Genomic DNA, 14,137 nt, shown 5'->3' on the forward strand with positions numbered 1-14,137 from the left:
GCAAACCTTTCATCTATAAACTCAACTTTTTAGGAAAAAGTCATTAATTTTCTCATCGGTGCCCATGTCTTCTACATTTCAGACATCAGTGATAGGCCCGCTCCTACTGTTTAGACAGTTTCAATTTCAGAAATTACTGGTTTATCCTGGCATTTGACCTAAATAATTTAGTAGAAACCCATCCCGACACCATGCGATATCTCTGTGAACTGCATGTGTTGAAGTCAAGTTTTCGCTGATCGGCAGGGCCAGCAACACAAGCATGAAGAGATTATGGCTGCTGCATCACTATTAACCCCAAACACTACCAGGGGCTTGATCTAGAAAGCAGACGGAACAAATTCTGTCTCTGCAATCCTAAACTCTGGGGTTGAAAAATAGGAATTTGAGTTATTGGTTCATCAAACATTGTGTATGTTGTGAACTGGCAATCCAAAATGGAGCAAAGCCACAATGGCGCATCGATTCATCAGGTTTATAAGGGGCAAGCCTCGATTTTAATCATCTGAAGCTGTAAATATTCATGTACGTGGAGGCGTCTGTATGTTAACAAGGTAATGTTTTATTCAGCACAGTCCAAAGTCAGCAGCTGGAAGACCCGAATTTCAGTGATGGATGATGAAGAGGTGTAATCTTGATGTATTTCAGGCTAAGCATTAAACTTTCAAAAACACTTGCTTGCCACTTTGTAAGATACACTTGAATAAAACAATTGCAGTATTGAATTATAAATCATCCTCTCTTGTGGGTTACAATGCTGAGATTTTATCTAATCTGTTTCAGAGGTGTTGGTTCATTTTAATGGTCATTTTCAAGGCTGAGATCTTAGAAATTGAGATAATGAAAGAGTTTTATCCATTTCTATGAATCAGGGTGGTTTAATCCCTTGTGCGATCAAAAAGTTGATGATGGATTCAAATGAAATTTGTAGGTGTGATATCGCTAAAGAGGCTGATTAATCAGTTAGACTTTGGAGTTGATCTAGAGCCAAATATGGATTTGATGACATCACATCACCATGGCAGATTTAAGCAGCCTCTGAGTGCCCTCTGGTTTATGTTTATTACTATAACTACGTATGACATAACTAATTTAAAGAATGTATTATATCATTAGACACTTCAAAGGTAACCGGTAAGGTGACACTCTTCCCCTGGATTCAAAAGAATAATTAAATAAAGGGTGATCAGTTAGTAAGCGACATGCCAACAAGCATAAAGAGATAATTTGGCTGCTGCCATCGCTGTTAGCCCTCAACATAACTGGATTAAAGGTGACAACTTTTTTTTTTTTTTTTTTTTTTTAACTGCATCATGACCTATTAGTTCCGGCCATCATAAGTAGTAAATTTCATTTGACAAGTTAATTTACAACTTCAAAACAATCCATCAAATTTAAATCTATTTCCTATCTTCATATGTTTCCGTATGACATTGCTGACAATTCAAGTGGCTAAACAGACAGAACTCCAACAAAAATACACTGAATTAAAGAAGAGGTGTTATCATTATAGCTGTGAGCGCATAAAGCTATTTTAGGCCAAGTGTTGGAAAATGTTACACGTGAACTCCTAATATTTCATTGACAACGATGCAAAGTTTCAGCTCAGGTTTTCATCCAGCATGAAAAAATATGATCAATCTGCAGAGCCTGTGTCTTCCTTACTGGTCCCCTGTCTTGAGTGATAAATAATGACTAAATCAATATTTCTAACAGAAGCAATACAACAATATCTGTCATGTAAACAGTGGGAAACCAATGAGTATCCATATACAAAATGTCCTTGGAACAAATGTGCTTGACACTGCACAATGTGTCACCCTGTATTGGTGTCCAGTGTCCTTGAAGAGTTTAAAAAAATGTGACCAATTTATTATCTTCCAAAAAGCCTGAAAGTGAGGTGACAAAACGTCTCACTGCCCCCCTGTTTCAGGACAAGAATTTGGGCCCCTAGGACGGGCGTACCAGTTTTGAGTTTTATAGCTTGTCTCACCTTATGAACAAACTGTAGTTTAAGATTCACAATTTTTTTCCTAAAGTACTGCATCTGTGCCCAAAAAAGAAATTCTTCTATAATTGAAGCTGATGAAAGCCCTCTGGTCTGTTGTTCAGCCTCTGTGTAAAATGAGAACCTGTGGAGGATGTGGAGTACAGTGGCTATCAGAGCATGTGAGTCGAGCCAAGTTGGAGTGGAGCAGGAACAGAGGGCTATTAATTTAACCTGAACGTGAAGCACACTTGAACCACTGACATATATAAGAACTGATACTTGAACAGATATCACTCAAACCCACTCAAACTTGCTCAAATTTGCTCTGTGCTGCTCTCTGTGCTGCATTGTCTCAGCAGGACCCCTCACGGAAAGTTGTATTTATAGCTTTAAATATTCAAATGGCCACTTTGACCCCCTGTTGGGTTTTTACTAATTAAAGTAGGCTGATCCTTCATTTCCCATGTCCTCTGTACACAAGGGTGATAACCTAGCTAGCCTAACACATTTCTCTCCTCCTTCAGTAATCATGCTCATAATAACAGACTATAAAAGGTTTTTCTTTTTTTTTTCTACTATTCCATAATTTATGGATAGTAATCATTCTGTTGGAGGCGTTTTTTTTTGTTCAAGCTATGATATTTTCCTTTTGTTGTTGAAAATAAACAGTGAATTTCTAAACAAAATATATTTTATAGATTACTGCCAGGAAATGAGACTAAAATTAGAAAGAGTTTACGGGCTGCTGGAATCATTATGTCAACCATGGAAGCCCCACTGGTCCAAAAGCCATTCAACATGGAAAGTAATATTTGACATATTCATGCAAGTGTGTAAATTCTCTTGTGATCCAACAATTGTTATGTTTCCATGTAGTATGACGTATGAAAGCAGGGGTCCAGGAGCTGACAAAAGCAGGAGTTAGTGAGGCGGCTGCATGCTTCATGCTGTGTGTTCATCGCTCCTTTATTGTATAATAGTTGTTCTTACCTTGTTAAGGGAGTTATTTCTGCCTGTGATCCTTGTTTATGTTTCAAACATTCATATCATAGCTTAAGAAAAGTTTTCAGTCAGTACGCCTCTGCAGCTCCCTGCAGTGACAACTTCAAGCAAAATGTCAGATGTTTTGGTTTTTTTTTTAAAGGTTTTTTTTCAGCACAGACACAATAACGACTTTGTCAGGTTTAGGGAAAATTCACAATTTGGATAAAAAAAAAGAAAAAACTAAATGGTGAAGTAAAAATGGCAGGAAAGGTCCCAATGTCTTGTTTTGTTGCAAGAAATTGGGCTGGATATACTGTACAGTATATGTTTCATACCCTGGTGACGAGGGTTTTATATGACTTATATGATGCATTCTTTACATGCATAAGTGAATATTTGAATATTTGCTGTATCAATGGGACCTTGATTCAGTGTGTAGCAACTACGAGCAATAATTGCAGTTTATGAATTCAGATAAAAGTGCCATGTAAGGTAATTACATTGAGCTTGGACATGAAGGTGTCTTTGCCCTTCTGTTCCTTCCATTTGGAGACTGTATTTTCTGACAGGAAAAATTAGAGAAGAACTGCAAAAGAGCAGCCTGGAGAGCAGTGTTAAGATGGTTCAAAGCAAAAGACTCTGCGTATACAAAGGCAGAATTTAAGATATTATGACAACAAACAGCTGGGCCATTAATAAGAAATAATGGTCAAAACCACAGGACAGTGAGAGCTGGAGCAAGTTGAGAGCAGAGAGGACGTGTGTTGGGAGAACGCTTCACTTTATGCACTTGTGTGTGATCAGCTGACAGAAGTGTTGCAGGTGAGAGCTTTTGAGCTGCTCTTCAGACACCTGTTTGTTGATATGCTCTCTCTGTCTGTCTGTCTCTCTCTATTTCTCTCTCCCTCCATCCAATGCTCATACGTCAGTCACTCCAAGAGCCAAAGTCTTCATGATTCAACGTAAAAAATCAACTTTGATGAAATGCAATGTTGGAATATTCCGAAGCGATAATATTCTGGGTAAGTGTCGAGGGAGTAAAACTCATTAATCACAGTCTTGCAGCTTCTAATTACGACACACCCTCAGCAATGAACCAATGCTACAACAGAGAGGTTAAGATGGGGCCATCTATCCACCTACCTACCTACCTACCTACGAATCCATCCAATGACATTATAAACAATCGATACACAGAGAATGATTCATTAACAGACCTTTTCTTAAAATTTCAAACGTATTCTCATGTGCTTTGTTATTAGTCTCTGCTTTAATATAGGCTAGAGGCTGTTATAGCCAGTCTGTTAGATTATGATTCATAAGCACTCCATTCTCTAGACAGGTAAAACTCATTATCATCTGTCTCTAGTTCTTAGTAATGATTATGCATTGCATAAAGTCGGCACATTCTTTGCCATACAGTTCTAATATTGCTACTGGGAGTAATACAGCGTAAAGCAGTGTTGTTCAAAGACTGGTTTGGGACTGAAAATTGACATTGGCTTTTCTATTTTAATGATCCTGGTTTCCAGCTTGGTGGCCATGTCGTAGTAACACCACGGAGCCTTTGACCTGTGTGAAAACCCATATTTACTCCATTTTTGTCCCCATGAAAAAAAAAAAATGCTCCTGTGTTTTAATGAGCTGTGGTCCCATGGCGAAAGACTAAATTTCTCATTTAGGTCCAGGCCTGAAAAAGCTTAAGGGATCCCTGGACTACACAGTTAACAGCTATTATCATCATTCTTTGGCTACACATAATTATTACAGATAACAAAGCACATTCTCTACAGTGTGCCTGTTATTTTGAGTGGAGTAGCTACTTTCGGGAGTCTTTTAAGACACATGCAAGACACATTGGTGATTACTGTAATTTTATTTAAGTATGGAGATAGAATCCACACAGGTCTGTGAGCCATGAGATATGGACCCCGGGGTGCACAGGAGTATTTCAAGTCATTAGGTTAACTGACTTTTTGTCGCTGAGCTTTCCTGCTTGTTTTTCCACATGATTGCAAGGTATACCTAAGAGGCATGCAGCGGTTCTTTTTCTCCAACTATACAGTAATATTTTCAAACACACTTTCATCACAGAATGAGAAAAACGCTGAAGAACACAATTTATGTTTGCATTTACTTCTCACTTTTGAGGGGCTATTCATATAACAGTCGCATTGTGGGGTGGCCTCACGGCATAAATTGTGATCTTGGGTTAGAATGTGGTCAATGTTTTTCTCGTTCTGTGACAAAAGCGTACATGAAAATCTGTGAAAATCCCCCCGCACACACACACACACACACACACACACACACACGCACACACGCACACACACACAAATATACACAGACACACAAATATACACAGACACACAGACACCATACTAATGGTAATTGCACCAGCACATGCTTGGCTGAGTATGTGAAAGCGACAGAATTATTGATGAGGGTTTTATTATGAAGCTAAATGCTAAGGAATGGATGAGGTATGAGATTTCCCTTTCGAGATAATTAAAAGGCTGTGTCATGTGATCCAACTGGTAAGAAATATGTCTTCTACCTAAGATTATAAATGAAATCATATGCATCATACTTTTTTTTGTTTTTGTTACTGCATCGTGGTCAATACGTATAATGTTCAGAAATCTCTAGCAAAACAGAAAGAAGCAGCTCACACTATGAGCTTGTTTACCACTACTGTATCTAATTTGGTATTAGAAGTGGGCACGACCTCTTCTTTTTTAATATAGTTGCAATATACCAAATGTCTACACGAAACTTACCGTCCTTCTATTACATGTGCATATAATTATAGATGTCTGATGAACATTTAAAGCACTTACATCATCTTAAAGATGATCGTTAAAAAAATCCTCCAAGGAAGAGCTTGCCATGTGCGCAAACTAACTGAAAGAAACATTGTGGAAGTAGCCTTTACCATATGATAAGCATGTATATGTATTAAGTGTTTATTTATAGGAAATACCTGAGGATATGGGAAGAAGGGTAATCAATATGGACTGCAGGTAATCTTGTTATTAGGCAGAAATGACAAGTTTAGTTTAAGACCTGTATACTGGGCCTCATTCATGTTCACTATAGGATCCAAGCACTGACCTCTGTGTCAGCTGGGCTGTCAGAGCTGAATTAATTACATTAGCTAAAGGAGACTTCAGTGTTCTCTGTTGTCTCTCTCCTGGCCAGACCGCCAAGAAGGAATGAATATGATGAAATGGGCCCATTTCCAACTTTAGTCAAGAGAAACCGTAACACAATACCTCCACACGCTTTCTTTTGTATAAAATGTGTAAAATGTTCCAAGACCTGCCGTGGACGATAAGATCTTTTAACAAGTTTGTTATTGATTTGTTGTCAGATTCTCTTCCTGACACCAGCAACGGAAGGTGCCCTGCGTGACAAGATGCTTGAAGAGACAAAAAAAAAAAAACTAACCTTGAGACACAGATTTTGTAGTGGGAGAAACAAATGGAGGTTCACAAGAACATTTTCTGTGTCCAAACCTGATGGCAGTATCAGTGTGGACTTCATGACATGAATACCAAGCAGCTAATGAGATTTGGTGTGTCTCAGAAATGAGACCTAACAGCTCTGGCTCCGGCAGCATGAACTACGGTCACAAAAATGAGCTGAAAAAAAAACAACAACAACTTAAATTGAATTTTATTATATTTCAATGAAGAAAAAAAAAACAAAAACCTTTACAACTTTCACTGTTGTGCTCTTGTGCATGCTGTGCTCGTTTAAGTCCCTTCCCATTTAATAACGTGTTTTCCTTCATATGCGTGCTGATACTGAATATTAATCATTTAAAGGATCCTTTTTCACCGTGCGAACTGTATCACCACGATCACAAGGATACATCCCAAACAATTTTGAAGCCAGTGGACAATATTCAACAAATACAGGTGTGATGTGGGAACTCAAGGCCTCCAGAGCTGGAATGGTACTTCTTCCATCCAGCAGTTAAACCTTGTGGACTGAAGAGCATTTCCATAGTCATATATTCTGGATTTTTTTTTTCTCTTAATGAGGAAGAATCTGTTAAGTCGCAATTTAAATTGGTAATTTTATATACATTTTCTACAAAAACAATATCAGACACACATTATAGTCATCATTACAGTATTTTTATATGCCTAATTATATGAGCAGAGGGGTCTTAAAGTGGTAATTTGGACATTTAGGACTTGTGTGCTAACTGCAAATTACACATTTTCATTTTTAAATAAAGATGCTGCTTTATTGTGTGTCCCTGGAATAACCTCTGCTTGTGGAGCTGCAATAAAGTGAACATGTGATCACGTGCAGGAAAAATATGAAGACAAACAGAACAGAAATGGAGAGTGTGATATTAATTTTTGTCTCCTAGAAGACCAACCTCAGTGAAAAATTGATGAAATCTCGGATGCAGCCACATCAAAGATAAATGCAGCCTGTGTCCTTGTGAACATGTGAACATACAGATAGCGTGTGTGTGTGTGTGTGTGTGTGTGTGTGTGTGTGTGTGTGTGTGTGTGTGTGTGTCTTTACTTACAGACTGCATTTTTATGGCTGGAGTCCTTACTGGGCATCATTTTGACTCCTCTGGACTTCAACTCTATCGCTTTCTTCACTGCAGAAATAAGGGGAGATTAGCGCACTAAAAAAACATTAAACTATGTTAAACTTACGTTTTCTTTTCTCAGACTTCATGTCTCATTCACAGTCACCGATTGGGGCACATCAACTATTTGTACATTCCATGAATTGCTTTGTATAAAAAAACCTACAACTACAACAGTTACAAAAACTGCAAATAGGTACGCAGAAAAGGGGAGCAGAGATGATACAACACAAAGTTGGGACGTGGAGAAAGAGGTGGCGCAAAGGAGAAGAGCAGAACTAAAACACATTCCATCGATTGAGAGCTTCTCATCAAACGCACACATAAGATGAGATACTGCTCCATACTTTTGTGTACTGTATGTTTTTTATATGTGGATCAGAGCGTAACACTCAATTTACACCTTGCATTAACATGTGATTTATATACGGATTTCCAATTTAGATGACTTGGTCACTGACCTGAGCGTTTTCTTGTTATCTTGTGAAAGAATGAAAAAAATCTACAATGTCTGAGACCTGTCCACACGTTTGTTACATTTAAGTGTGCCCATTTACAGATTGTGTTAAAATGCGTCATGTATGCAGGCTGTAGCTATTGAACCTGACTACATGTACACCAGGTGTTAATATGTTTCCAGAGTTCAGCTCTAACAGAGGTTTGATCACACTGTCCAACTCGCATGTCATCATCTTCTCATTTCTGTGGTTCCAAAACAAAAACAAAAAACAAACCAAAAAAAAGTCTATTTGTGAAACTGAACAAATGTGCAGATTGCTTTTTGAAGCTGGGTTAAAAAAGCAGTCGTGGACAGCTGGAATGCTGAGGATGAAAGTAAAGGAGAATGCTGATTTATGCAGCTGCTTTTATTTCAGCTGTGCTCAGAGTCACCAATGGCCAGAGGATAATCTGGGTGACGGAACACAGTCACGACCGGTGGGAGATGATAGTGCAGTTGGACTGGGTGTCAGAGTCAAACCTACGTATAGTATGTGGTATCAGGCTTTCTATTTCTCATGAGAGACTGTGGCCAGTGTTTTCCAGAAGAATCACATACTTGCTCTTAGAGACATCAGCCATATTTCCTCCCACCTAGTTGTTGTATGTAACAGAGATAAGATAAGATAAACCTTTATCCATCCTTCAGTGGGGAAACTGGCACTGTTACAGCAGCAGAAACAGAGAAGTAGCAGCAGAAAAAAGTACACAATAGCAGAAACGATGATAAACTACAATAAATACTAGCAGCATAAGTGTTGGCCATTGCACAGTGCAGTGTTAAGTATTGCGTGGCAAGTGTTAAATACTGCACACAAGAGATTGTCCAGGGTCTGGTGGGGGTGGTTACTGGGAGCAGTGCTTGCTGTACAGTCTGACAGCTGCAGGTAGGAAGGACCTGTGGAACCTCTCCTTCACACACTTAGGGTGAAGGAGCCTGTCACTGAGGGAGCTCTCCGGTGCTGTCAGGGTGTTGTGCACGGGGTGGGAGTCAGTGTTCACCAGAGATGACAACTTGGCCATCATTCTCCTCTTTCCCACCGCGTCCAGTGGGTCCAGGGGGCATCCCAGGACAGAGCTAGTTGAGATGATGTAGTTGTGCACATAAGTGTAGTTGTGTTAACCGGTGTTCAGTGAGTGTAACGTACCTTGGTACTGAGCACTGAATCCTTTTCTTCGATGGTTGCTATCTGACGTGAAGTGTATCCGAAGCCAGTTCTTATTGGATATGACTGGTGAGGGCAAGGTTGTGCCAGTGAGCCTGAAAGTAAACAAACAGGAAATAATTCACAAAACAACAACAACAACAACAGTAGTTATTAGAGCCTTTAACACCACTCAAATTAATATATGTTATTATTATTATATTTGTATTTTTTGAAATTGTATGTGTAATTTAATGTAATTTAGTACACAGATATCCCAGTATGTTTGTTGGATAATTGTATATTTTGATGTTGAATGTCAAGTCTCTATTTTATCTGCACGTTTAGGCACAAAATCTGTCAAGACTGACAAGCTGAGCTGCACATCTGCAAGCCGAGTGAGCATTCATGCCTAACAAACACAAGAGGGGTCGTAAGAAAAGACAGGAGAGAAGAGAAAAGGTGGCAAAGCTGCCTATTTGTTGTATAATTCTTGTTTTTCGCTTTTGTAGTAGTCTCCGGCCCATGAACGACTCATGTCGGAGCAACACATCAGCAGTGTCAGTAGCCATATAGCTGTTGTTATAAGGACAGCTAGCAAGGCATAATAACAGTCCTAAATAATTGCAATGTTATTTCAAGACAACTTATGCATACATGAGACAAGGCTAACTGGGAAAAGAGCTGAAACCCACAAACTGGCTTAAGAATGAACTTGCTCTAACACCCTGTGTGATATCATCCCTTCCAGAATGATCCGAGAAAAGCAGCAGGTATACTGGGCATCATTCTTACACCTAAATATGTGTGACGGAAGATATGTTCAGCAAGTCTTTGTTGGAGGAGAAAAGCAATGGTTAACAGTTAAGATGTAAAAAAGCAGCAAAGTTCACATCTTCAAAAACAATTTCCAAACCATTACCGCTGGGACGATGAGTTAGTTGCCCATGGTAAGTCTTACATCAGCTTTAGTTGCTCTCGCATTCCGTTACCAACGGCAACCAAGGCAGTGGTAAAATAAAAACAAAAAAAGGAAGAATTGTGGGGAAGTAGTGCATTGAGACAAAAAAGGAAATGATGTAAGAGACTGCCTGGAAGCCAATGTTCTAGCATCCTCCCTTGAGCAACTGGAGTCACTCTGACTGCCCTTTAATAACGTTGCAGGTAGATAGAGAGAAACAGTGAGGGAGGAGGAGGAAACGCAGATAATGAAAAGGGCAGAAACAAAATATGAGAGGCGGTATAAAAATATTAAGAGCACTTCTTAGAAAACCCTACTGAGTACTTAATATAGGAGGTCCAAAGATCTGTCTATGTGAATACAGTTGGGAAGGTTATCAGCTAGAAATGGGACTGGAAGAGACAGCTCCAGAAAATCAGACGAAGAGAATATGAAGGATTTCAGATCAAACAAGAGCACAGTCGGTATGTATGCCTGAAGGCAGTTGACTGTGGTGCACAGACGATAGACAAGGAAGGTGTTAGCTTACAACAGGTCAGTGAGCACTCTTTATCATTCAGGGCAGTACAGAAGAAGAGGAAGATATTGTGCAGAGATATGGGCCTGGAAATCTGACAACATTGATCGATTTCGCCAAATATCAGCGTCTTTGAGCAAGATTTTCCAGTCATTTATAAATATCAACAAGTGAAAAGTGGATTGATTATTTGATGCAGTTGGGAGTTGTCATGAGCTGATAGTTCACGAACCTTTTACTTGAAGGGTTTTCCTTTATTTGTATAGAAATTACATCATCAGAACATTTGGTTCATTTTTAATTTGATTACATTTCATGGAAACTGCATTTATGATGTTGACTTGGTTTTGATGGAATAAGGTCCGACCTGAAGACCTGTCCTCTGGTGACAGATAACACTCAGTATGTTCTGGTTCCAAATACATATATATATATACATGTACATATATATATACATATATACACATATACATACATATACATATGTGTGTGTGTGTGTGTGTGTGTGTATATATATATATATATATATATATATATATATATATATATATATATATATATATATGTGTATGTGTGTATATGTGTGTATATCTATATATCTCTATATATCTCTATCTATATCTATATATCTATATCTATAGATATAGATATAGATGTAGATATAGATAGAGATATATAATATACCAACAAGGTATACAATGTTTTTACTCAAATGAAAATTAAACCCTTTGCAACTTGATGAGAAATATGTTTGTTTTGGGACTTCTTCTTTTTTTCAGCAAAACCCAGCAGAAATTCTGGGAGAGAGAGAAAGTGACTTATCCAAACTCATTTGGGAGCTGCTCTGTAGATGCATTTATTTAAGAGCTCATTTTAAACAAATAAAGAACTTTGATGAAGTGAAATGAGCAGCTAAAAATATCTGACAATACTAGCTTTCGTCTCTGTTAGTATTTCACAAACAACTGCTCCCTTACATTTGCTGGAGAAGTGACATTTGGCCAAACATATATTTGTAGAAAGTTCATGATGAGAATGACTAAAAGGGACATTTGTGATTTTAGACTTGTGTGAGGGATAAATCTCTACCATAGTTGAATCCTGACTATTTTCAAATAATTCTGTACAGCTACATCATAACACATCACAACATATTTTTCATGACTCACCCAATGTTTCAAACGGAACAAAACAAATCATGTCCCACAAGAGCAAATGACATTAATTTCCAACTCATTCACATGAATAACAGTGATTCTGGATCTTTATAGATGTGCTCGCCTGTTAGATTACTGAATGTTGCAAAGGGTGCAAGAGGGGACCACACTTGTGCTGTAACGAGCTGCTTTCCATCTGAACATGGTGTGTCTGCGATGGTACGGCAGCAGTGTGAAGAATGGATTCAGGGAATGATCAGTGTCCCGTCCTATTATTTGTGCCAGACGTTTGGTGGCTCTGTCATTCGTGTCTGACAGGCTGAGAGTTGGAAGGCAGATGATTTTGGAAGCAGTAATCTCAGACAAATTATCCTGTCCAGTTTGAGAATAATGGCAGAAACTCAAGAAGCAGGGGATTGTTTTTTTGTTTTGTTTTGCTTTTTCGTGTGTGTGCGTGTGTGTGCGTGTGTGTGCGTGTGTGCTCACACGTGTCTCACAGAGTTGAGACTTGTATTTCATGCACATTCCTGATATTGAGCAGGTTCATTTATAAGGCAATCAAATTTATGTCAAGAGTTCAGCTGAATGTTGCAGATGAAACGCAGCGAGAAGAAAAGCAACAGCATTTTAACATCTTAAATTATCAGGCAGAAATCAGAGGGAGGCTTTATATACGTGGAAGCATCCAAATGATGTGAATCTTACATTTCGTGTTCTTATTCTTGCACTGGAGGGGCAATGTTCTCTCTAATTTCGTTGTGTCCTAGATGTACAATGACAATAAAGTCTGTTCTATTCTATGATGTAACTTGGTTTCTCTGTATTGGAAGAGAATTAATGATGCTATGCAGACAAATCGTCATCAATGGCTGTGATAGATGAGTGTATGTAGATGATACTGGACGGTCCTGGATGGATACAATTGGTTTTAAGAAGAGTTTGAAGTGAAACAGAGAAATACAGACAGTGAGTGTGCTGGGAAAAACAAAAATATTACGAAATAAGAAAAGAAAGAAACTGAGGTATTGAAGTATGCTGAATATCCTGCATTATTCATGTGAACTGACCAGCTTTTCTGACACTGGAGTGAGGGAAGAGGTCAGAGGGGAGGAGGACGGAGAAGAAGGTACAAATGAAAGGAGGAGGAGAAAGGAGAGACTGACAAGAGTTCAAGAAAAACTGAGTTGGTGATTATGAGTGGAGAGAGAGGAGAGGAGAGGAAAAGTAATGATGGGCAAGTCAATCAGAAATCGTGGTGAAGTCGGTTATAAGACAATAAGAATAAATGTCAGGGAAAGAGGAAGAAGTAAAGCTGTGAATAAAGAGGGCAGGAAACAGCTTCTGATGGATGAAGAACATGGGAGAGAAGGGGAGGGAGGAAAATTCCTTTAGATGAACAGGGGTCTCATTTTTCATCAGACCCTGAAGGAGGTGTACGCCACTTTCCACTCAAAAGCTGTGATCCATAAAACCAAACTGACAGGAGATGCGTGACCCTTGCGTATCAACAATTTGAAGACGCAGATGGGGAGGTGGTGAATTGGAGCCAGGTTGTATAACGATGCCTCGCACACATTTAATTTCACTCCATATCAAAAGTTAATTATAGATCCACATTACCATAAACATCCCAACCAGCAGTTTTATATGTACTTGTGAGCCAGAATTATTCCATACACACACTGTTCAATTTGAAATAAAAGAAGCCAATTATTAATCAATGTCTACGTCATATTACATCATCGTTTTCTCACTGTCATGTTCTTCCACTACCTGAGCACAGAAGACAGGGTCCGACTGTATCCGATCAAAGTATCGTCACCAGTTGTGAATTCAAGACTACGTATATCAAATGAGATGAAATAGCCGTGGGTCAAATTTGCTGAAAAGCCTTATGAAAGGCAAAACACATTTAAAAAATACACAATATAAATAATAGACCTACAAAAATCAACTATGTGAAATATACATGAATGATTTTAACTAATCGAGGTTAAAAAACACAACAAAAATGTTTTTTTTTATTCCTGCAGGTGCCTGCAGATCAATAGAGCTAATAAGTATTTGCTGGAACATATAATGGAAGCATAACATCAATAACCACCTAGCTCAGGTTCGGATTTCATAAAAAACATCATAGAAAATGAAATTTTCACACTTGTCTGTCTAAAGGTATTCCAGGCGTATCATTCGGAGACACTCTAAACATTCTTTGTCGAGGATTTGTCAAGGATTACCAAGGATAAAAACACAACTTTTTTTTT

At 38.5% G+C, this 14,137-nt stretch overlaps 1 protein-coding gene across 2 annotated transcripts in view; it reads right to left on the bottom strand.

Moving 5' to 3' along the window:
• The window catches only part of LOC147269485 (CUB and sushi domain-containing protein 1-like), a 406,566-nt gene that overhangs the window by 182,896 nt on the left and 209,533 nt on the right, over window positions 1-14,137 (bottom strand). For both annotated transcript variants that reach the window (XM_086185701.1, XM_086185692.1), the window contains exons 6-7: window positions 9,242-9,354; window positions 7,527-7,604 (exon numbers count right to left, since the gene is read on the bottom strand). In XM_086185701.1, the coding sequence (XP_086041827.1) occupies window positions 7,527-7,604; window positions 9,242-9,354 (191 nt within the window). The remainder of the gene's footprint in view (window positions 1-7,526; window positions 7,605-9,241; window positions 9,355-14,137) is intronic.

The sequence above is a fragment of the Aulostomus chinensis genome, chromosome 2 (genome assembly GCF_037954235.1).
Source record: "Aulostomus chinensis isolate RoL2024-O1b breed Wild chromosome 2, RoL_Achi_v1.0, whole genome shotgun sequence".
Lineage (NCBI taxonomy): Eukaryota > Metazoa > Chordata > Actinopteri > Syngnathiformes > Aulostomidae > Aulostomus > Aulostomus chinensis.